Source organism: Oryzias melastigma, linkage group LG12 (genome assembly GCF_002922805.2).
Source record: "Oryzias melastigma strain HK-1 linkage group LG12, ASM292280v2, whole genome shotgun sequence".
Lineage (NCBI taxonomy): Eukaryota > Metazoa > Chordata > Actinopteri > Beloniformes > Adrianichthyidae > Oryzias > Oryzias melastigma.
This window is the reverse complement of record NC_050523.1, coordinates 16527535-16552484: the sequence shown is the minus strand read 5'-3', so window position 1 is coordinate 16552484 and position 24950 is coordinate 16527535. Positions and strand designations below refer to the sequence as shown.

At 38.3% G+C, this 24950-nt stretch overlaps 1 protein-coding gene across 1 annotated transcript; it reads right to left on the bottom strand.

Annotated features, from left to right (window-relative positions):
• Positions 1-55: 55 nt before the first annotated feature.
• Positions 56-23312, bottom strand: ulk1b (unc-51 like autophagy activating kinase 1). Its single transcript, XM_024299368.2, has 27 exons — positions 23223-23312; positions 20950-21042; positions 20654-20695; positions 17501-17533; positions 16027-16063; positions 14624-14797; positions 12834-12907; positions 12537-12638; positions 11452-11510; positions 11272-11354; positions 10341-10391; positions 10161-10249; positions 9872-10037; positions 9449-9503; positions 9276-9362; positions 8736-8879; positions 7724-7869; positions 7332-7591; positions 7052-7257; positions 6759-6880; positions 6061-6180; positions 5250-5422; positions 4987-5168; positions 4658-4776; positions 4427-4584; positions 4210-4345; positions 56-2061 (listed from the first exon to the last, which is right to left on the bottom strand). The coding sequence occupies exons 1-27, from the start codon at positions 23310-23312 to the stop codon at positions 2006-2008; spliced, it is 3057 nt and encodes a 1018-aa protein (XP_024155136.1). The 3' UTR covers positions 56-2005.
• Positions 23313-24950: the final 1638 nt, after the last annotated feature.

Below are 24950 nucleotides of genomic sequence, written 5' to 3'. Positions count from 1 at the left end.
GTGAAAAAAAACAAAGATTCAAATGAGCATTTCTTCAGAAAGAAAAGCCACAAAGTTTGCAACACAAATGTTTTTATTTTTATACGACACCAGTTTCAGTTCAGCAGATGATCTATATTTTTTCCATACACTGAATCTGGCATTAAAATGAAAGATTTGTCATAAGTTGATTTTTAGACTGTGAAAAAAAATCATCTCCGCCTTCCAAACAAACCATTAAAAAAAAAAAAAAAGAAAAAAAAAGTGATACTAAGAAAACAACCCCAAAAAACGTGCAAAACCTTCAGCCAAATGACCTTTCAGTTCAACTTTATTTATGATATTTGCTCCTAAACAGGAATGGTTACATCAAACACAGGGACACTTCAAATAGTGCATGTTATGGAGATGAAAACATGCAACAGTTTTTGCACAATAATAATAAAAAAAAGTATGGAAGATCAGGCTAAACGCCAATTCTTTGGAAATGTACAGGTGTTATGTACCTTCTATACATCTATCCAAGCCTGCAGTGTCATATACACGCAATAACTTAAATCACACAATAACAGACGAGACGGAATTAGTGAAGTAAAAATGTTAAGACAAATCAAAACAACAACAAAAAAAAGAAACATCCAAATCAGAGACTTTAAGTATGTTGGGAGTTGTCAAACAGCAATGATTGTTTGGGAACAAAGTGACACATGCATCAGTTTATTTTGCCGCCCGTTTCTTTCGATCTCTGAACAGAGGGAGGGGGCGGATTCCTGTGGATAAATAGATTTTTAGGAATGTTCAAACACACAAATGAAGCTTTTCTCACATTAAAGATAAAAAGCAAACATGTACAATGATAGCCCTTCATCCAAACTGCTCCAATAGTGCTTCTACATTGTTTAAAAGTTTGTACGTTGAAAATTGTGATTTTTTTTTTGGTAAAACATTATATGACTAGGGCTTGAACTCCTTCACATCAACCACCAATAAAAGTTTTTAGTTGGCCCAATACTTTAATAAGTTTATGGAGAAAGTAAACATTTTATGTCCAGTCAACACAAAAAAACGCACAAAATACAATTTTTTTTTGTCTCAGTGTAAATACATATTTTTCCTATGTTTATAGCTTATACCCCCCCCCCCCATTTTTCCAACAATCTCACATCAAACTTTTTAGACAACAAACCTCAACACAACTGAAGGCAAACACAAACACACGATGAGCTTGGCATGTTCCACTCTTTTATACAGTACTAAAACAGTGCAAAAAGCCCCCAGACTTCAGCTCAAACGTCAGAAGAAATGTCTCAAACGACACATTTAGTCTAAAGCCGGTCGTCTCCTGAAAGCCTACATTCATCAAGGATTACATATGATAAACATGACAGGCGTTAAAATAGAAAAACGGAATAGAAGAAGTGAAAAATCACCAGCATCTGGAGGATCATCTAGAGCAGAAGTTCTTTAAAGCAACAGTGATGGGACGCAGACAGGCCACCTGAACTTCCTCTTGGATTAAAAAAACAAACTTTCTGGACCCATCGTTTTTTCGTCCAATAAAAGCAAAGACTTCAAAGGAATTGTGACACGTAGTTTTGGAAATATAAAAACTAATTTAGGAGAAATCTGATAAAAGATGAGACAGATGGAATGAAAGTGAGAGTTGGAGAATGCTTTTTCTGATGCTGTTCCTCCTCCCCCAAATCATAGAGTGAGGGATTCTTTGTGTACTTTATGAAAGGAACGCAACTACTTGGCAAAGACTGCTTTTACGGTAAAGTCTGCGGCAGCAGGAGGATGCTCTTCTTAGCAACCTTCATCTTTCTTCTCCTCTAAAGTCAAAGTAGAAGTCCCCCCACCACCACCACAGACCAAACCGAGGCTTTCAGAGCAGAAACCCCTCCACTTTGATGTAAACTTAAACCTTGTGGTCTGCCTGCAAAACTGAAAGGATATTTGACTGAAACCACCAGATAAGCGTGATGATTTAAGGGGTTGCTCATAGTGCTGGGCGCAGAATGAAGGCTCAAACACAGAGACCCGACTGCAGCGTCGTGAGGCGGCGTTCAATGCACTCCTTACCTGCAGGACAAAGGAGGAGAAGTCAGGAGTTCAGTGTTAGTCATTGAGATGATTATTTAGCAAGTAAAGTTCAGACCTTATTCTTCTATCTGAAAAAATTAAACGCTTCACTACCTCCTTGTTTCACTCTCCTTCAATATATTGATAATGATCCTGCATTGAACACAAGGTCACGGTCCGGGTAAAAGTCGGACAACATGTTCACGGATCGGCCTGTGTGCGGCTGAAGCGATAATTTTTTTTTTTTTTTTTATGCTTCCAGTTTCCATTAACTTTTGATTCTTCTGTCAAATCTCTGCTGCTGGTTTAAACTGTATTCATACTCTAGATTTGAAGTAGAAACCATTAAAATGCCCACAGACTTTTCCATAAGCCATAAATGTCAAAGTAGAAGCTAAAAAATTTACTTCAGCCTCGTCAGACTTTAAAATTTGATGGATAAATAATAATAAAAAAACAGTCAGTAAAATAGGTATTTTCTAAATATAATCACAACTCCACCATTTGAGCAACAATATTAGCATTACACAGCTGGTCACTGAATATCTGCATTATTATTACGGTCAGTGGGAACCACTGCTGCAATACATCCATATGTGGAGGAAAAGCACTCATGTTTTTGTCTGTTATATGCAAACTTTTATTTTGAAGTCAAAGGGTTTTCTTTTGTTTCCTCTGGTTCTTTTTTGTCAACTTTGCTAGCTTGAGGGCTTCAATGTAGTGATTGGTGCAGCCGCCTTAAGAAAGTAATGGATGTATGTTCGACACGTGACTGAGCGACTTGTCGGATGTGGTGAAGAGAAGCTAGTAGTTTTCCAAAATAAAACTTCCTTCGGAATCCGATTATGAAGAAAACGGGGAAAATAATGTAGTTTTTTTTTTTTTTTTCTTTTTCTATGGACTGATACTCGCCCACAGTCTGGAAGTAATGGACCACTGCTTTAGAGGAACACTCAAATAGTCACATAAATGGGATTTTGGGGGCAGGTAAAAATAAAGTTTATGAACAAAACAGAGCAAATAAGTAAGTAAAAGACAAGTGGTCTTATTTATCTGCTTATTAGCTGCGTTTCAATTACATTTATGTGTAAAACTTTATCGAAATTTTTGAAATGTCAAAAAACAATTACACTGTTTCCATTAAATCATAATTATGTGAATAAATTTGCACAATAAGTCATTCAAAACCATGGCATAAATTAGAGCAAGTTTTGTTTTAAGTTGATTAACAAAAAAAGTGAGCATTTGGGTGAGATCACAGCACTTGCGTGCAGATAGACCGTAACAGTCTATATGTGTCTAGTGAGCCAGACACCGACACATGTGACAAGTCTGTTCAGCGCTGTTAAAAATAAACGTTCTAACAAGAAAGCAGTTGGACCCTTTTTCTGTTTGATTAAACGACAAGATACATTCGAATTTCTGTCACGGCACTAGCGCTCTTCCTCATCTGTCAAAGGTGACGGCGTCTTATTCACAGCAAGCGTACACAAAGGAGCGCATATGGATGACGCAATTTTGGGAAATCTTGGTTTTACAGAGGAGCTGTAGATCCAACAATTCAGCACGACGCGCTCAACTTTTGATGAGATGCGAGCTGTGGGACCTCTCGCTGCGCTCGCTGTCCGGGGCTCAGGGCGGAGAGTTCCTCCAAAGATGCACAATTTTTTAAAAAAAAAAGTGTTTCCTTTGTAGTTTTGAGAAATATGTCCATTTTGACGCGTCCCAAGAACTACCTCCTTCAAGCGAAAAAAAACTGACTTTTTTCGAGATTGTGGTGTTCCCATTGGGCAATTTTATTATCGTAAACCTAATTTGCACAATTTCATAACTATTGAGAGCTGGAATGCACTTTCCTCTTTCCTGGCAGACTTTTCTTATTTGTTTTTGTGCCAAAATAAGGGCTGACAGTCGTCATCAGGGATGAGAACACACACTTTTTAGTCTAAATGTTCATCAGACAAAAAATGTGTTCATTTTGGAATGCTTCATGCCACTTTTTCACAAAAAAAACTCAAAAATTGTGCATCGTCTCAGTTGTAGCAGTTTGTTGCATTGACTCCCTGGTCTCTAAACACAAGGGGCTGCATTTGGCATCTGCAATCACAAGCACACGCTCCCGTCCAGCTGTCAAACCTCAATACTCACACTTGCTAACACTCAGGATGTCCTCCTGCTCGGTGAGCAGCAGGGAGAGGCCCTCCATCAGCAGCAGCGCTTTGTGGTAGCGCAGGATCGACGCCTCCCCCTGGTGGAACATCTCATCCAGCGCGGCGGCTTGAACCTGAGTTCACGATGGGAACATTTCTGTGAGACCACAGATGGTATTTTACACGCTGCTCATCTTCCACTCGTTCTGACCCACCATCTGCACGGTGTGGTTGAAGAGCAGCCGCTCGGCCGTGATGGAGGTGATCCGGTCCATCAGGCGGTGCTTCCGGCTGAAGAAGTGCTCCAGGCGAGTGCTGAGCGAGCGACAGGAGGCCACACTCGACTTGTAGAGCTCATTCAGTCTCCTCAAAACTGCACAAAAACAATGTACTTTTTAAACTTTTCAAACCTACTAGCAAGAGAACCTTCAGGAGATGGTTCGTACTTTGTTTGACGGTAGCAGACGGGTAGAGCTTGCCCTGCTTAACCCGATCCATTGCGGTGTGTAGAGCAGAAGAGAGAAGCTCTGTGGTCTTCAGGTAGAGAACCAGCTGCTCTGCAAAACTGTCAACACAGTTGGACACATACAGAGATAGTTTAAACAATTTAGAGAGTTTCGTGCCAATTTATGATGAAAGGGAGAGAAAATAGTGGAAAATTGTTGACCTTCACACATAGATCAGCAGCATTGCTTCTAACAAACTCTGCTTCACTTTAAGCAAACCAGATGTTTGTGTTCCTGGCGATCCCTGCTGATGGTCAGATGGCTCTTACCTCCACTCTCTGCTCAATGAGCTGATCTGATCGGCCACCAGACTCTGCTGCTGGAGCAGAGAGAGGTGGGAAAGGTCCCCCGGCGCCCCCGCTGCAACACCACGAGCCCCAGCCACCTCCATCAGACAATGGGTGAACTCCAGTGTGAACCGCAGCCTCTGCACGGTGTCCGTGTGCTCCTGCTGCTCTCAGACAGACAACAGAAAGAGCGCATTCTGAATGTCCTCTCATAATCCAGACTTTATGAGCTTCACGCTTCTTACCTCCATCAGCGTCTCCTCCGGCAGCTCGGGAGCCTCGAAGGTGACGCCCATGTTGGCTGTAACAGTGTCGGTAAAACTGTAACGAGGACTGGGAGGAGCCTCAAAGCCGTCCGGATGTGTGCCAGTCTGACGAGCGGAGATGGAGCACGCCGGGCTGACGGAGGTGAAGGAGCCTGAATGGAGCACAACACACTTCATTCTGATTCAGCCATCATATTCTAAACAATATGTATATGAATAGTATTCATTAGGATAAATGTAGTTGTTTATAAAAACGTACTTTAAAGGTGAAAATTCTCTTTTTAATTCTTAGTTTGTGTTGACTCAAATCTTTCAATGGCTTAAAAAAAACGCCTTTTTACTTATTTTTACTTCAGTTCTCAAATTCTTTTCACGAATTATTGTTCTTTTAAGCCAGTTGATATGAAATTCTCAATGAAAGTCCATCCGACTGTTCACTTTTACAAAACAACCTAAATCATATTGAATCATATTTCCCTTTTATTTTGAAACCATGTGTTAATATATTTATATAAAACTAATTTTTATATAAAGTAATTTTATTGTTGTTTTAATATTTTCTTACTTTCTATTTTAATGAACTCATTTCATATTTTTTGCTTATTATGTGCGATACTCTATTCAACTGCAGTAACATTAAGCAGATTTAGAAGTAAACCTGAGCTTAAAAAAACAAAAGGATAAATAAATCCATTTAGATCTTTCTTTTTTCTTGCATCTTTTTTTTTTTTATTCTGGCATTCTTTAACGTACAAAAAAAAACATTCTGATTTGTGATGAAGAAATCTACCTGAGTATTTTCTTTGTCTGGAGGTGAGAGGCGGAGTGCTGCCACTTGGTGGGGAGCCCACAGTGAAAACCACCTGTGCCGGGCTGCTGGAACCAGGAGCAAATCCTCCTCCAGGAGGTCCTAAAGGCAATGACGAAAAGAAAAGAGCAAATAAACAAACCAGAAAAGAATCACGTGGATTTCACATCCATCTTTTCATTTGTTGTTTTTATGGGTTCTTAGAATAATGTTGCTAACACTGTAGGTTAGGTGTTTTCTGATCTCACTCAGCTGATTTTAGCACAGAAAAACTCTTGATCTTTTCCAAACATACACTACAACATGAACTACGTGCCTTTAGTTCAGCACTGCTGATGTCATTCCATGAACCGAGTTCTTTCTGAACAGGGTATTTATAGCATCTTTGAGATTCATTTATTGCCGACACGTGGAGGGTTTAGCTGCTCAGTAGACATTGATTTACAGTAAATCCATCTGAATTAACCTCTCAATGCAACTCCGTATTTTTAAAGTGCCACTTCCTGAGGTAGGTACAGAATAAGTGTAAATTTTGAGATATCTTGAGCAGTTTCCCTTTGGGTCAGTGATCCCTAAATTTATTTCCAATTATAAATATATTTTCCAGTATTTTTTTCTAATAGAAAAAAAGTAATCCCATCAGATGACAGAATGAAGCTTTATAAATCATGAAGTCAAACCTGTTATCTCTATGGCTTTTTCAGCGGTCAGGTTTTCTGTGCTGCCTCGGTCCCCGGCGTGTCCGCCTGCTCCAAACGCCGCCATCAGCAACATGTCAGACAGACCGCCGGCACTCTGAGATCTGTCACACACAAAATCCCACTTTTTTTTTTCAAGAGACCATTGTGTCGACCTAAACAAATTTGATTATTGTCTCGCACAGAATTCTAATGCTGTACTAAAAGGCTTCCTGGGAACAAATCAATGTTCAACGTTCAATCAGAGAACTTCACCACAAATAGAGCAATCTGACCTTCCAAATCTTTTGTTATCGTCGCTCAGTCTGCGGATGCAGTGGGTGGTGCGCGGGCCTGACGAGGGGGCTTGTTGAACGAAGTCTCTGAGCTCTCCGGGAGCAGTCCTGCTGCAAGGGGGCGCAATGACCATACCCTGCTTTGTCAGCAAAGTCATTAGGTTGGGAGAACTGGGGGGTTTGGGGAACTCAAACGGAGGGATGGCCTGGAAGACGGAGAACAAGAGAGCATTTCTGTGTGTGTTCTTGTGCACGCAAACACAAGCAGAGCTTAGCTTACTTTGGATGGAGAGCCCAGGATGGTGGGGAGAGGATTACGCTGCATCAGCTCGCTCAGCCTGGGAGAGGAGTGCAGGGGGCGGCCGGTCATGAGCCCCGCTGAGGGGGCGGTCACGGGATCGGAGAGCTGCTTCCGGATTTTGTGCCTGCTGCCACCGCCTGAACACTCCAGCAGACAGGGGGCGCTGTGGAGCCGTGAGCCGAGCCCTGCGGCCGGTGGGGACTGCTGCGGGGTCGGCCTCGACTCAGCCTGCTGGGAAACTGTGGAGGAAAGCAAGAAGAGCTTCAAATCTGAGGAAGGTGGATAATGAAATTACAAAATAGCAAAAGAAAAGTAGTCAGACCTTTATATCATTTTGAGGCAGTTCAAATAAGAACTCAAGTCTGGAATACCTTGAGGGAACTGCAAAGCTCTGGCAGCTCCCAGAGAGAGCCTGCGGGACGTGGGGGAAGATCCCTGCACACAGGAGGGTGAGGGTCCGGGTCGAGTGAGGCCCACCACACTTCCACTGCTGCAACGGCGCACCGGCGTCGACAGCCTAGCAGCGTGAAGAGAAAGACATTGCAATTAAACAAAAAACATTCAAGCATTGAATAAAAAGTTTTCTTTCTGTCTTATTCATGCTTCATTTACAGACCCTTCCCAAAAATTAGAATATCATGTAAAAGTTTATTAATTTCCATAATTTCAATCAAAACATTAAACTTTCATACAGTATAGATCAGGTGTGGGAAAACGTTTTGACTTGTGGGCCTAGAAATATCATCAAATCTGTATGAAAACATGTTTTCATTTTGATATATAGAACATTTCGGGGGGGTTATTTCAAAACTGTGAGTGGTTCTCATTTTAGTACCAATTGCACAAATGATTTGATGTCCTTCAGGGAGAACCGTAGAGAAATGCTGCGTTCATGTGGTGTTGGAATAATTAAGGACCGTCCGACTTGGAAAACGCATAAACATCAAAAATTCTTCCAACACCACACAAATGCAGATTAACTTTCTGCACCTAAACAAAGATCAAAGTATTAATAAAGTGCAATCTATGGGAAAACACCACAATTATGGGGAAAATAAAGCAATAAGGATTATCAGTATAATTTATTCCCATTTGGCGGGGCAGATGAAATAGTTTAAAAGGCCACATGTGGTCCCAGGGCCGTAGTTTGCCACCCCTAGTATAGATTCAGGAACCACTGTTTACTTAATTTCAAGTATTTATTTGTTAATTTTTAAATAAATTGAGGTTCCAGCTCAGGAAACCCTCAAAGACAGGATTTTAGAAAATAAAAACACTGTGGAGAAATCTAAATTTTGCAAGACATCAATGTTTTCAACTAGAGTTTCATCAACTTCTCATCTACGAAATGATCCTATTGGCCGCTTGTGTGTGGACACAAACCGAGGCGAGCCGTCCTGTTTGGTAGAATTGAGGTTCTCCTCCAAGCGAAGGTAGTTCTGGACCTGAGATGGGACCGGAATCGGCAATGATTCCCCTTGGTTTCCATAGTTACCACCATAATTACTTCCAGGGAGCTCAGTGAGGCTGAAAAGGAGAAGAATGGAGAATATGAAGAGAGGAGTTAGGAGAAAGTGGAGAAAAGCTACAATATCAGAGCAAAGAGAATTTGGACAAAGGGTGGTGGCTGACTTTAAAGTCTTTATAAAATCCATCACAGAAGAAAGAATTGTGTCTGTATTCTCGATTTAATATCCTCTATTCTTGAACTCAAAAAGAAAAAAGGAATAATAGCAAAAAACTCAAATTAATTTATTCACAGTAAACATTTTTTTTAAAGTGAACAGTTTAGTTGTGTGTACGTTAGGGGAAGTCAGCAGTCTTCAGCATCACCGCATCAAATAACCACCTCGCTTTGTTACAGTATCCCGGCATTCGAGCTGAAACTTCACCCCACGAGCCACAGCAGGCAAACAATCTCACCGTATGGGACTAGGAGAGCCGCTGTAGGTGGGAGAGTGCGGTGGGGTTTTGGCTTGATTGCACAGACCAGCTGAAGCCAGAAGAGACCTGATGAAAGAGAAAACAGTCGGTCTGAAACCTCGCTGTATGATGACAGTGTTGTACAGCAAAGAGGTAAGGTCGCTGCTTCTCACTCGCTGTTCATCAGGCTGTCCTGCAGCACTTTGCTCTCACATGTCAGCTCGCCGGCTGCAAAACAAGAGCAACAAAAGAGAAAATTTGAAAAAAAAGTGACATCTCTTAACTGTTTATGTTGTGAATAAAGCAGAACGGAGATCATCATTCTAAAAACTAACAAAAAACATCCAAAAAAGCCAGTTTAAACTGTTGTATTTCTTATATATATATATATATACATATATATTTATTATAAATGTGTTAATTTTTGAATCCTCCTTTAAGCGAATGCAAAAAAATTTAATGAGTGTTCAAATCCAGCTGAGTTTCAGGTACGGTTTCTACTGTCACGATGAAGAATTGGAGCCACTCTAGTACTAAACATAGAGCTGGATATGATGCCTAGGTATGAATTTTTAAAGGGAAATAATAGACTTTACTGGTGAAGGGAGCTGGCACGATGACAAAGTCATCAGTGTCGCAGGAGGAGGAGTTCTTGCTGCTGCCGCCTCCTCCAGACGAGTCTTTGAGAAGGAAACCAGCGGCCTCCTGGGTCGGGGAGGCTACAGCTTTGGCACGCAAATGCTGAGTCTCAGCAAGAGACTGCTGCAGTGGGAGGAGAATAAAAGCAGCTCAAGTAAACAAGTCAAATGTTTGTGATCAGAATATAACGCCTGAAATCAACATTTCAGTTGAACTTGGTGTGAAAAGCATCATGGGAGTACGAACCGGTGGCGAGGCGAGGTGAGAGGTGGAGGAGCTGCTGCAGGAGCTGGCTGAAGCCGAGCTCGGCATGCAGGTCATGGTCACCGTGGGAGCTGCGGCGAGCAAACGCAACGCGGTCAGAAGACAAACAGAGAGAAAGCTCTCACCACACACGGTTCTCCCAGTTCATTTCATTTTACTCACTCTTTTTAACCGAAGAGCTGGCCTCCAGGAATGGATGACAAAAAAACTCATCTGCAAACAAAGAAACAAAATGAAATCAATTACATTTGATAAACTGAATACATTAATATACAAAAAATATTTCCTGTCTGTTTTAGATGCTTTTACGAACCAAATAGATAGTGAGGCTTTGAGGCTCACACACAAAATGCAGCTACAGATGAAGTCTATTTACATTCATTTACATTGGACTTATTTCAGTTATTTCAATTGAAGGTAAACTGCAATACTTTAAAGATTTAGAAATATGTCCAAGTCCTGACTGGTCAAAGTTTAACCAGGTTTAACAATCAATGGGTACGTGTTTGGTACGTAGAGCCCAAAAATGCTTCTTTCTTCTGTGTATCTACATGTGAACGTGACAGTTATGGACGTAAAACGAGCATTTATACAGACTTTTCATTGGAAATTGACGCTTAAACGTGTGTTGCCGATAACGTAATCTCAGAGTAAGTTCATTTAAAGACTTATATTATTCATAGCTGCCGTTTTCAAAAAAAGAGAAGTCGGAAAGCGTATTCAATATAAAAAAAAAGAGATTCGTTTAACCCTCACTACGACACGCTGAGTCAAAACAAAAAACTAAAAGAAAATGCTGGAAAAGTCTATTAGCAGCCAGTGTTTGTTGTTTTATAATAAAGTTTCATAAATGTTGTCACCATCAAAATGTGTGGAGCTTAAAGAAAACTCTACTTTTTTAATCAAGTAACATAAACTGTTAGCATTTGTAAAACGTTAAATAAACAACAAATATTCTGCTTACGTTAAGAAAACATTTAACAGTAATTTGCTCCCTGCTTTTATACATAACCTATGATTCCTGGCATCAAACTATAGCTGACAGACTCAGATGTGGTGAGAATGCTGGGAGGTTTGCTGGATGCTCACTGACCGAAGTCCATTCTGTCCTTGTGGTTGCGCTGCAGCAGACCCAGCAGCAGGTGCCTCAGATGGTGGGAAGTTTCTCTTGGGATGCTGCAAATAAAACGACTGTTACTGCAGAAAAAGCTGCAGTTTTTGCTCTTTATTTAAAAAAGAGGAACCAGGCTGAGAGCTCACTGTAAGCTCTTACTTGGGGCTGAGATTCTTGTTCTTCTCGTAGAAGAGCCGCAGATCCTGAGGACTGCTGGCCTGAGGACGAGAATCACAAGCAAAAGAAAAAATGTAGAGAGATCAGCAGATTATAGGAGCGTTGCTACTATCACAGTGTGTTTGCATTAACCTCCACACCTTCAACGAAACACCAAGTTCCAATCTTACATTGAATAGAGGAAGAAAAAAAACACTACTAGTTTTTATTATCTTAAATGCAAGCAGTGTGAGAAAAAACTGAGGTTTAAACAAACCAGTTAAACACTTTTTTTAAACAACAGGGAAAGCCTAAACTTTTATTTAATAATACATATATTTTTTCAGAGGAGCATCAGGAAAATCCACTGATTTCTCATCTTTTTTTTTGGTTTTAGCTTTTCACTCCCGTTTGCTGTCATGGAGCAAGCACTGTCCATTTATAACCAGTTGAACAACCGAGGTCTGTAACGACCCCGCCCACCCACTCCCTTATTATCCCCCCAGTTGCTGTCTGGAGGCTTGAAGTCATTTTCCACTCTGCTAGGCTGTAAAGATTGAGCGTCGCACATTTGGCCGTTTCCTCTCCTCCACTGGCTCCAACATGACAGAAGGATCTGAGGCCATGTGGGCGAGTTAACTGAAGAAATCAATATTTCCCTTTTAAAGAATAAACATAAACGGTTCATCTCGTTTCAGTTAGGTAATAGATACAGAAATTATAGAGTCAGTAAACTCACTTAGATCCGCTAGCCAACATTTGTTTTAGTGTTTTCTCCTTTGAAATATTTTCCTGGGTTTCTAGACATGGAAAATTGTCATTTTTAAGTCAAAATAACAGTTTTCTAATGTCACAGCAGAGATGAGGAACTGAAGAACTATGTTTATATACAAACATTCTTCATATCTTACAATTTTCTTAGCACAAGAAATACAAATAATCAACTTGAAGTACATTCTCCATCAAATAACTAGTAAACAAAGTGATTAAATATAAGAAATAACTTGAATAATTGTAATCCTTTTTTTCTAAAAACAAAGTAGAGATCGTCCTCCTGAACTGCTGCCTCTTTATGATCTTTAATTTACCTGAAACGGAGCCTTCCCCGTCAAACACTGAAACACTATGGTTCCTATACTCCACAGGTCAGCCTTGGCATCATAGTTTTGGGACATGATCACTTCAGGAGCCTGTAGAGACAAACATGAACACGTCAAAATATCAATAACTGCAGTTATCTTTCTAAAACTGATATTTTTGTGCAACATAAGAAACTAAAACAGAAACTCTTCTTCCATTTTTAATACTTTTCCAAAGACATTTTAAGAATGGATTACAACGAACAAATACTCTTCTTAAATCTGACACACAAAAAAAGCATTTACCATATACATGGGGGAGCCACAGAGCGTAGCCGCCATCATGTTGCTCTGAAGGTACCTGGCGAAGCCAAAGTCCGCTAAAGGGAAAAAAAAATCAAATGATGAACTTAAAGTGAAGATTGTCTTGTTTTAATAAAAGTATTATTGGAAGCCAAATGAAATACAAACTAAAACTTGAGATATAAAAAAAGTTCATCTAATACCTAAAATTCAACACAGATCAAAACATAAGAAGTAGAACAATTAAAGACCCACTCCGATCATCTTTTGATCAATTTTTATTTCTTTTTTTTTAATTATGATTAGGACATTTTTAGCTAAAATAAAAAAAACAGTTGTTTTCTAGAACCTAGTTTCTGCAGAGCGGCTGGAATTCATTCGAATGAGTTGTGGACGGGATCATTCTACGTCACAAATACGATATTTTTTAAACAACATTTTCTCATCTGCTCCACATTCACCAAGATTCAAATTAAGAAATACCCAAAATTACATATTTAAGCTTCATTTTTTTTTATTAATTGTCCATCATCATGAGAAAAATGCCACAAGACTGTGTTAAAAACACAAAAAAACACATTTAAGCGGAGTGGTATTTGAATTTGCTATATTATAATATACTATATTGTATATATTTAATAAAAATGAGCCTGAAGATCATCTTGATAAATCTGAAAGTGTGAGAATGTGGCACATTAAAAGCATTAAAAGTATTTTTGTGCTTTTGCATCAGATTCTTGAAAAATGTCCCCCAAAACTTTTTTTCCCCCAAATTATTGCATTTTGTTGCAATTACATCCTTTAAGCCAAATAAATTATTAAAATTGTAGAAAAAATTACATAATTGGCAGAATTCTGTTTATTCTACTGCAGAAACTATTTTAAAAAGCAACGTTTACCCACGTTCTGGTAATTATTTTAAGTCCTAAATTGTGATTTTCTGATGGAGTGTTTTAAAAAGCCCAAACTTGAAGCAGGAACCAAAATAAATCCCTGACACCATTAGAAAAGCCTGTGATGGCTGAAATAAAACTGCACAGACCAGTGAACTCCAACAAGCGTGAAGGCATGAGGGGGTTATAAATGATCCATGACCGACAGAACCCCTTCAGGGACGGATATTTGGACTGTTTATGTGCTCAGTAGTGCATTTACACAGAAGAAAACTTTCATCTGATGGTAAAAATTCACATAAACACAAAACTACAAATCAGTGAAAACCCAGAAGGAGGAAGAGAACAAAGCAGCAATGATCAGATGTTTTTGTCCCACACCTGAGCAGTTTTACTTTCATTTATTCCAGAAGCACAACTGCAGTTACAGGAGCTGGGGTTATCGGGGCAAATCTGAACCTTAGTGACAGCTCAGACGATGCTGCATATCGCCAGCCTCCGTGGATGGTGTTCCCGCCCACAAAGCGGGGCCGCACGGGAGCAAAAGATGCAGAGACGTGACATTTCTAAATGGCACCACGAGTATTTGAACTATAACCCATGACATCTGGGATTTTTTTTTTCTTTAAAAAAGAGAAAGGTCAAGTAAAAAAAAACAAAAACCCTGAAGCAAAACGAAAAAAAAACAGCATTTCTTTAAAAAAAGCTTTCCCTGCAGTGGTGTGATTAATGCTGAAGCTAAATATAAGATGCTGGGAAAAGAAAAACAGAAGGTGTGATTCAACTGAAGAGAGTTTTTTTTGGGATGCGCATGTGACCCACTTTCTAAAGAAAATTCTATAGTGAGAGGACATCAAGATTAACGTAAAACAGGAGTAAGACCTCGTTCTGCAAACGTACCAATCTTGATGCAGATGTTGTTGCAGTGGGACTTGCGTCCTGCTGGGTATGAGAGCAGGATGTTCTGTGGTTTTAGGTCACGGTGGATGATTCCTTTGCTCTGGAGGACTTTAATGGCCCCCACGATCTGCTGCAGAAACACTCGAATCGTGTCCTCACTCAGAGTGCCTTTAGCTGCACACAAATAACAACCACACTGTGACATTGCAAGTTTATAGCAGGTTGGCTCTCAAAGGACACGTCTTTAGTTTTTTGTCTCACCCTGAAGGAAGCAGTTAGAGCCAAACTCACCACTTAGGCTCCAGAAAACCCTCGCAGTACTAAACTGTGCTGTTCATTGAGTGGCCACTAGAGGCCGGTTTAAAAGGGAGCTGTTTCCTACTGGTTCCCATGTTACCAAAATAAACCTAAACCTGCAACCTAGTGTTCACATTTTTTTAAAGGTTTATGAATGAGCGATTTACTATTCTAACACAATTATTATAAACTCAAACTGTATTTCTATCCATTGTATAAACTAATCCAGTAGTCTTTTTACAATGATTCTGCAGTTTTTAGCCAAAATCAAACAACCTCTGATGTTTTTCAGACATTTTCTGCACATCTGGAGTAGCTCATTAGAAATTCACCTGTGAGTTCTGGGCGGGACAATTAGCGAGGAGCAACCCCGCCCCCCTTCCCGTTACCGAGAGCTTTTACACAAGCTTATAGCCCCAAACTAAAATTAGTGGCTCAAAAAAAAAATGGAGAGCAATATTGGAGCTATCCAGATGTACATTTTTTAGGCAGATGTCAGCTCCAATGGCGAGGAAACTAAAGGGGGTGAGGATGAGGAGCGGGGCAGTGAGACTTTGGCCCGCCCATATCTGTTGCTGCATCACAGAACTGAGCTTTTTTTGTTTGTTTGTTTTTTAAACGGCACATTTTTATCTGCTCATGATCCATTTAAATAAAGAAATTCTCAGAAATATATTTTTAATCTTAAATTATTTACACATCTCCTATATCACGAGAAAATGACTGCAAGAAAATGTTAAAAACATCATTTTAATTGGAGTGAGTCTGTACATGAGAAATAACAGATTTAAAATAGTTTTAAATCTGTTATTTGATTTCAACTAGTCTCAAGGTAAAACCTTTCTTTTGCCCAATGTGAATCTAGTTTATTTCAGTTTCTCATATCAACTACTAGTTAAACTTTCAAACATGAATGCTGGCGAAACAAAAACAAAAAACTTTAAGCATTTCAAATATCCACGTTCACTGGGTTTTCTCTGAAATACATTTTTGTTCCAATAAAGGAAAGAGAAACTGTCAGCACTTTGTCAAGAAGCAACAAACAACATTCTTTTCTTCAATGCCAGCAGCCGATTGTGGACGAACAATCAAGGAGCTTCACTTACAGTGTAAGTAGTCAGCAAGATCTCCACCGTTGCAGTACTGAGATCAAACAGGGAGATAAAAGGAAGAATATTAGTAAAACCAGACAACAAGAACGGCTTCTAAGCAAAGGCGCCGACTTAACCCTCGTCTTAGAGAGGGAGAAAAAGCAGCGCAGATCAAAGGACCCATTTGCTGGGGATGGATGTGCTCAAAGATTTGGGATCATGTTCTTTTTTTCTTTGTGCCAAGACAGGTTTTTAGGAAAAAGGTTTGACTGTGACCCAAAAAAAAAATAAATAAATAAAAAAAACACATGATCAGCTGCAGGAAAACAATCCACAGTTGGACTTTAGATGTTCATATCTAAAGTGAAGTTGTGACAATGTTAATCTTCACATTCGGCAGACATAATGCCCACATAAATCTCTTTTTACGTACCAAGTTTGATAGAGAAAGTGGTTGTTCTTATATTCTAAAAGAGGGGAATCTATGGTAGTTTCATTTTTTACTCAATTTGAATCTTTTTTACCACATTATGTAGTTTCAATATTGTTGAATATTCTAAAATATTTCACAGATTTAAGGTGCATGATTTCATTTATTTACCACCTTCTACCACTTATCCAGTAGTCGAGAAAACAGAAACGACCTCCAGTTTTGTTGGAGGAAGTTCAAGGTGCTCCCAGGCCAACTGACATATTCTAGTGCATGCTGGGTAATTGAGTTTGTTTTTAATATTTCCATAAGGAGTATTTATATCATATTAAACTGACTTAATGGTCTGACTCTACATTTGTTTCTTCTATTAACATAAATCACCTAAAAAGTATGATTAAAGTATTAGAAGTAAAAATATATTTTTGATTTCGGTTTTGTTCCATCAGGAATTTTTTAATCAAAAGTCTGAAATGTTTACTGTATAATTTATTAACCTTCGTTTTTTATGTTGCTGTGTTTACCAAATGAATCCTGGAAGTTGTAAAATGAGCCCAAATCATAACTCTTCTGCCCCCTGCTTGACTGTTGGGCTTTTATGAAATGTGGTTTAATAAACTGTTCAGTTTTGGTGGTAAAGATTTGTAATTTTTCAAAGGTGCAACTCATCTTACAAACTAATTATCCCTGCAAACCATCCCATAAGAAAATTAATTTTTCGACATTTTAGGATTCATTACTAAGAAGCAGTGTTGCAACAAAAAAATATTCTCTGGGAAATACCAATTAGCTTGTTCTTATGTAATGCTCGTGAAGCATGTTTCATCTGACTTTAAAAAAAAAATTGTCGATTAGTTGAGGTTTTGATTTATTTTTAACTAAAAATGTTTACAATTCTTTTGCAAATTTGAACAAAATTCCAGAATAAATTATATTTTTTAGATATTTTTTAAAGAAAGTGTGATACAAAAATAATGATTTATAAATAAATAGAGTAAGATTAGTGGGACAGATCAGCTGACATGATTGGTGGCTGAACAAACAAGGTAGCCAGCTTACCTCCATTACCAGGTACACCGAGCTCACCGTCTCCTAGTGAGAGAGGAGATAAGAGTGAGCATAAACACATAAAACACATTTGTGATTTAAAATAAGAAAAAAATAACCTGTCCATGAACACACATCACAATAAAATAAGATCAATAATTGCTAAATTATTTTTTTTTTAAATGTTTAACTATCTGTACATGAAGTATAAAAACACGGATATTTATTTATACAACAAAGAATGAAAAGGAGAATTTAAAGCTTAAAATATATATATTTTTTTATTATTTCTGTTGATATTGTCCCCAAAAAAAGTGTATTTGGGAAAACTCGTGTTCCGGCTGACCTGAGCTAGCCCCCTTATCAAAAGCCGACAGGCGAGTGCCGGCACTCACTCTGACCTCAATTCAGTATCTGTGTGAGAGCAGCGGTCAGAGGCCAGGCTGCTTACAGAGGTTCAGCTGAGTCGGCGCTTCTGGAGCCAGTTTTTTTTTTTGCCTCGACTCCAACCAAGACAAACAGGCGGCAAGTCGGGCTCAGGCACACGGCAAACAGTCCTCATCCTATCGGTAGTATTCTAATGTAAGACTTCAAGAACTTTGAAATTAAAAGATATTTAATAGGAATGTGGTGACACGTAAACACAACATTTTTAGCATACTATAACTTTTCAACTGTTAACACGATCAGCGTCATTCCAGTAAATTTTGAAGGAGAAAAGAGCCGCTTTTCTCCTTCAAAATTTACTGGAATGACGCTGATCACATTAACAGTTAAAAATTACTGGAGCTCCAGTGTGAAAGGGTTAAACATAATATAAGTCAAAATGTTTAATTATTATTTATAACTTGAAAGAATAACTCTAAAGTAAAAAAGGGAAAGGACGTCTTCCTGGTTTTTAGTGTTTAGTTAAGGTCACTTTCCACCTGACCTGTTCAGATCCATGACTATAGAACATCAACACAACCTCCTGAGGTGACACTGGAAACCTGGCCGTGTCTGTGCTCACAAACGGCCCTTCTTCTGCACCGATGCACCTCACCGGGGAGGGAGAAGACGCTTCTTTCTGCACGTCTGCCCGTGCACAGGCTTGACCCCTGAGACTTTTCTCCAGGCAGTGATAATGATTTTACAAAGAAGCCCCATCCAGATATTTTCCACAATGCTGAAAGTCAGGACTTGAATGATGACTAGAACGTCTCTTAGCGAAGAAGAAAAACAATATGGTAATGCTTTTTTAATCTCTTCATCCTATATTAGGGCCGACGCAAAATTATTTTAATAGTCAACAAATGATCGATTATTTTTTCCGATTAGTCGATCAATCAGGTCATGTCAAAGTGGATGTAAAGCACACATCTTAACCATCATTAGATTTAAACTAACTAATAATAAAGACGTGAAGGTGATAGTTTATTCAACTTTTAATGAATTGTGCAGGTCTGTCCATTAGTTTCTGGCATTAAAACAAGATTAAACTAGAAAAGTTGCATTACGTGCAATATTGCTACTTTTTGCTGAAAATAGTCGAAGATGCTGAAGCTTTTTGCTGAAAATGGCAACGCAGTTGACTATTTACTGAAAATGCAAAAGCTATTTGCAAAATGTTAAATTTGCTAAAAAAAAACTGTAAATGTCATTAAAGAACTATGAAAGTGCATTAAAGTTGACCTAAATTTCTTAAAATTATGTACTTAAATTGCTTAAAAATCCCTAATACATGCCAATTTTGCAAAAATATTTACTGTGTTGCTTAAATGCGCTAAACTCTAAATTAGCTAAAAAAAAGCTTGTTGCTTAATTCCTAGCTAAACTCCAAAATAGCCTAAAATTCCTCAGTGAACTAAATTAGTCAAAAACGTTAGTTAGCACGTTGCTAAAATATTAGCTAAACTCCAAATTAGCCTAAAAACAACTCAGCAGGTAACAAATTAGCCAAAAATGTTAGCATTTTGCAAGTATACTAGCTATACTGCATTTTTTTTTTTGAAAATTACTATAAAAGATGCAAACATAAACCATGAATATACAGTATTTAAAGGTTTGTTGCTGATCTTCTTAACATTTTGAAATTTAAAGAATTTGTTATTCATTTCCTATGGGGTATATTTTGCTCAATATTTCAATCAATATACTTTATTAATCCCCTGGGGGGAATTCATTTTTGTTTTTTAATCAATATTTCAAAAACTATAAAGTTTATGAATACCAAACATACTAGCAGTAATGTCATAAACAAGCTGAACTTTTAAAACCCAGATTGCTGAAATCATTAAAAGTGTGATTTAGTTTTTATGTGCCGAAAAACTCTTACTAAGCATTCACACAAATAAATGTAGTTAGCGTCGGAAACAAGGAACTATTTTTCACAAAAGATAAAGCTTCTGTCTCACTGACTCAAATATTTTTTTCTAAATAGTGCATTTTTTGGTGCTGAACTCTCACAACTTTGTTCAACTTCACTACACTCTGACTCCATATAATATAAAGCAACGACTAATCGACTTTTAAATTAGTCGTCGACTATCTTAATAGTCAAATAGTCCACTAATCGTGTCAGCCCTACCTTATATGTGTTGTTTTTTTTGGTCTACAAAGAGAAGTATCAGGAATATCCATTTGTAAAGAAGAGCTGCACTGAATTCAATTACCAACATGGACTCAAACCAGATGGCAGCGTGTTAATCATGGACTACAAAGACAAAAGAAACACCTGCTGAGCTCAGATAAGACTGTGTGAGGACGTTCGGGACTTGATGCATCGCTGAGCTTCGCGCTGGTAACTAGGATACAGCCGAGCAGCTTTGTGGAAAAGCAGGAGCAACAGGAGGAGATCTATGCTCCTCCTTCCAATAAACTGTCATGGAGGAGGAAAAGCTGACAGAACATAAACACAGGAAATGATGATTTAACTGGGAACATAACACCGGATCATAGGATGGATGTCTGGAAAAATGAGAGCGTTGAAGGGAAAACGGCCCCATAAACAGAGCGAAAACTATTTTCAGTTTAGTTAGGAAAACAAAAACAATAGAATGAAACTCAAGCAAACTCAAACTAACATTCAAACATAAACTGGAATTGAGGGAAAATTCAAAACACAAACTGTAAACAGAGGAACTGGTTTATGATGCAAATGTAATTTGAGATTAAAGTGCTCCAAACCTGAAAGTCCAGTAATGCAACAATGTTCTCATGCTTGAGCTCCTGCAGAGAAGAAAGAAAACAGGTGTCTGCACGTGCTCCTTTAAATATGCTCCAGGAAATCGGTCCAACTTTCATATTATCAACCTCAGTCTCTAATAAATAGGTCAAAAACAGGCAGAGCTCATGTTTTAATCAATAGTCACTGCTCCAAAAGGAAGAAGATTAAAGATTTCATTGTTTTAGATTCATAAAAGCTGAGCAATCAAACAGAATTAAGAAAGTATATTAAATTCTGAGTCTTTAAACACACTCACCTTAAGTATTTTGATCTCTTTCCCCAGCAGTGTCTGAGATTTGGCCAAATTCTTCTTGTTTATGCATTTTACAGCAACCTCCCAGTCGTGTTTCTACAAAGAAATTACAATGACATTAGAAATATGCACATTTTTTTTATTTAGAAAACAACATTTCACTATTTATTCCTTTCAAATCTAGAGTTAATCCCTAGGAGAGGTCTAAAGTAGTTCAGATTTTAAATCTGTGTTTATAATTGAATTTATTTTTTAAGACCTAATTTACAATTGAGAATGTCTTAAAGCTTTACTCAAAGAACGCAAATAACTTTATAGAATCATACATAGTTTTAAACCAGAATATTTCAATTTCATGTGTAATTTCACTGATATTCTGTAACCAGTAGATTTAAAGAATTGTTGGGATTATCCTTCATATTGAACGAAGGAGCAACAGTTCAACTTGACCCATTTCTAATTCATTTTTGGTTTGACTGTAAATGAAAGTTTTGTGGCACAAAGTCTTTCAAACAGAGTAAAAGTAGAAATTGACACAGTATAATTGTTACGTCTCATCATAAAATCCAACAGCATATATTCTATATTCTAATGTTTTTAAATGGGTAAAGAACATGCACTGGTGAAATGAGCGGCAAAGACAACTTTAAGGGTTTACAGCAATTTTGGAGTATAACTCCCTTTTTTTTGCATAGTTGGACCAGTGGTGCAACTAGCATGTGACCTGAACCCCAACAGAACACTTCAACGTTCGGGGTGCTGGTCAGGGCTGAATGCAACCCTGGCAGCTAACGAATATAATGGAGAGAGGTATGTCTTCCACAAATGTGTGCAACCAGTATGAGGAGGAGGTGGTCAGTAAACAGTGATTGCTCCGAGTCGATCTAAGTCAACATTTCTATGACAACCATTCTCACCAATCAGGATGTTGGAAGTCCACACCACTGGAAAGCAGGTGCTCTAATTGGCCAGTTTATAACCATTTATTCCTCGTTACAAGTCTATGTCCAAATTCCCACTCCAATCCCTAAATATTAAAGAACTATATAGTGCAGGACTATCTAGTGCCCTGGATTTTAAAAGCTATTCGGACACCTGCTCACTACTTTTCTTTTGTTTTTTTTAAACGCCGGATGTGACATCAGCAATTTCAAGATGTGAGAATCGAATCAATACAAACATTTCACGACGTCTATTTGTGACTCCATTGTGTTCTAATGATGAAAAATGTAAACATTTAAACATGCTTTTTTTTTTTTTTTGCAACAGTTGTTCAACCGTATTGCATTGTGGTCCGTATTTGCTAATGTAGTGAGCACTGATGCATGCTAGTTTCTCGCAAAGACTTCAGGGAAATTTCGAGCGCACTCGATTTTGGAATTAGTGGATTCGGACAGAACTAGAAAATAGCAAACGCACTGTTTAGAGCACTATAGTGTAATATAGAGCAGGGAAAGAATTCTTACATAACTGATAGGATTTGGCTTCTTGAAGCCACTGGGTACTTCCTGTTTGGAAGGTGAAGGTGGGGGTGTCACTCAGTCCAGTTCTCATGTACAGTCAATGTTTGTAGCCCACAAATGCCTACTCCTTAAAGGTTTCAAAAGGTAAATAAACAGCTTTTTCAATTGTTTATGTAGTTTTTTTTTATCTTGACAAGAAGAGGCGTCACAATCAACTAAACAAAAAATGTGTCTCCTTTCTATATCCTACTGATTAATCTCAGATTATGTGAATGTTTAGATGTAATCTACATTCACTCAATCTGAACACTTTCGGCTTTAAAGCAACAAAAGTGTCTTCCGTGGATGACATACATTGGTAGTCTGTGTGTAATCCTATCCTCTGATATTTTATACGCTTTCAATCCGGCCTTTGGAACATGTTTCAACATGTTTATTAATGGCCTCTGTGAGGGAAACAATACGAGTCTGCTGGCCTACATTTGAATTTGTCCCACTAAACTGCAACATCTGTTTAAAACGTCAGCCGGAAAACGATTCAGACTGAAATTAAATGTTAAACGTGCATTTAGAATTAGCTTTAACGCTGGTAAAGTGTGTTTAAATAACATTTTATACGCTAACTTGACGTTTTTCCAGGAATATCCTGCATGCAGGTTCAGGCCTCTTAAGGCCGTACAGTAACAACAAACACACCGGACGGTAATAACATGCAGGTCGTGTCTTACTGTACGGAAATGACATGAAAACATTTTGACTTCATGCTTATGTTTTAAGAAGGACATTAAAATAGTTTTAAAAGAAAAAAATCACCTCTCGATGTCTGCCTTTGAAGACGACAGCAAATGCGCCATGTCCTATCAGGTCCTTCCGACTAAACTCGAATTTCCCCACCGTCTCCATGTCGAAAGGAGCGTTTTTCCTCTAAAGCCTGGAAGTCTGACCGGGAGGGCTCAGGTCAGCCTCGTTAGCGGCTCCTTTCTCCTCTGTGAAGCGGAGGCAGCTGCAGGGATGTTCTCCCCCTCTTTCACTTGCCATGGGCTGGCTTCTCAGTGAACTGTCCCCTTCTCTCATGTTCGCACGAAAACCTTTCGGAGTGGAACTCCTACGAAAGCAGTAAATCCATTTTGACAAAGCAGCGGACACGAAGTTTGCTAACTTGGAGAAGAAAAAAAATGTCCGTCTTCCTTTTTCGTTCCACCTTAAAAAAGCGTCTAGCCGCGTTTTGTTTATATACAGGAGGTGCAGACTTCTGTCGTGCGACACGTTCACACGGAGAAACGACGACTACCTATAAACTTGAGACAAAGTCGACGAGGTTTAGCGACCTTCAACCATTAGCCCAAAAAATATATCGGCGTTATGTTGGAGATAGCCAGGCGACTCGTCGAAAGTCACAGCACCGATTAACCAAACAAAGCTGTCTTCTCCGTGCGCCAGTGCGCATGCGCCGCAAAATTACAGCTGCAGGCTCTGACGTCAGAATGATCATTTTTTCCCCCCCGAGCCCCATCCAACCTTAAATTAACACTGAATTAATAAATGAATGAAAATTACAACAAATTACAAAAAAGTATATAAAACATAGAGACATTATTTTATCAAAATCTTTTTATAGAAAAAAGAAATAAAATAACATTTGGGTTTTATCAGACACACCACTTGGTAAAGAGTAATTGTTTATAACTCCCCCCAAAAACTAATATGATTATTTTATTATGATAATTTTTTATTTTATTTCACAATGATTATTTTATTTTTTATTTGAAAGCTAGGGGTGTTTATCTTTCCATCACACGATTCAATACTCATCTTGATACATGCAAACATACAAATCGATACAAGATTCAACTGTCGCGATACGATACAGTCCAATTCCTTTACCTAAATGTCTACAATCTAGATTTTTACTATCAATTCGGCATTTACAATTATAAATGAAGATGTGTTTTAGCAGCAAACCATTTTTTTCTTACGGGCCCTTTTTATTAGAAGCAAGAAAAACAAGAAGTCTTTGACATAACAGCTTCAAATATAAAAACCTGGTATTTTGGGTGTGTTAGCCTGTTTTGTTCTTTTCTATCAGGTATTGTTTTACTTTCAGCCAATTGTAATTGACTGATTGGTAGAAGCATGCTCGTGATTGGACGCCTTTTTATTTGCGTGACATTTACATAAAAAGTTAGTAGAGCACAAAAGGAAACACAAAAGTTTGTTAAAAATCAACATCCTTACTGAAAACCCAAGTCTCATTTTTTAAGAGATAACCTCTATTAATCTTATTTCTACAAAAAAAAAAATAAATAAATAAAAAAAATTACAATCATCCACTTTTCTATTTTGGTGTTCAGGAAAAGCTTACTTTGCAACACCATGCTACAAAGTTGAAACTTTGAACCAATGGTACACCAACAAAGGAACGTTTGGAGATGACAAGACCCTCAGACATGACTTCCACAGAAGTTGTTGTTCACCTTTCGACACATGCCTTCTGGGGTCACCACAGTCACTGATCTGCACATTTAGTTTGGCAGACATTTT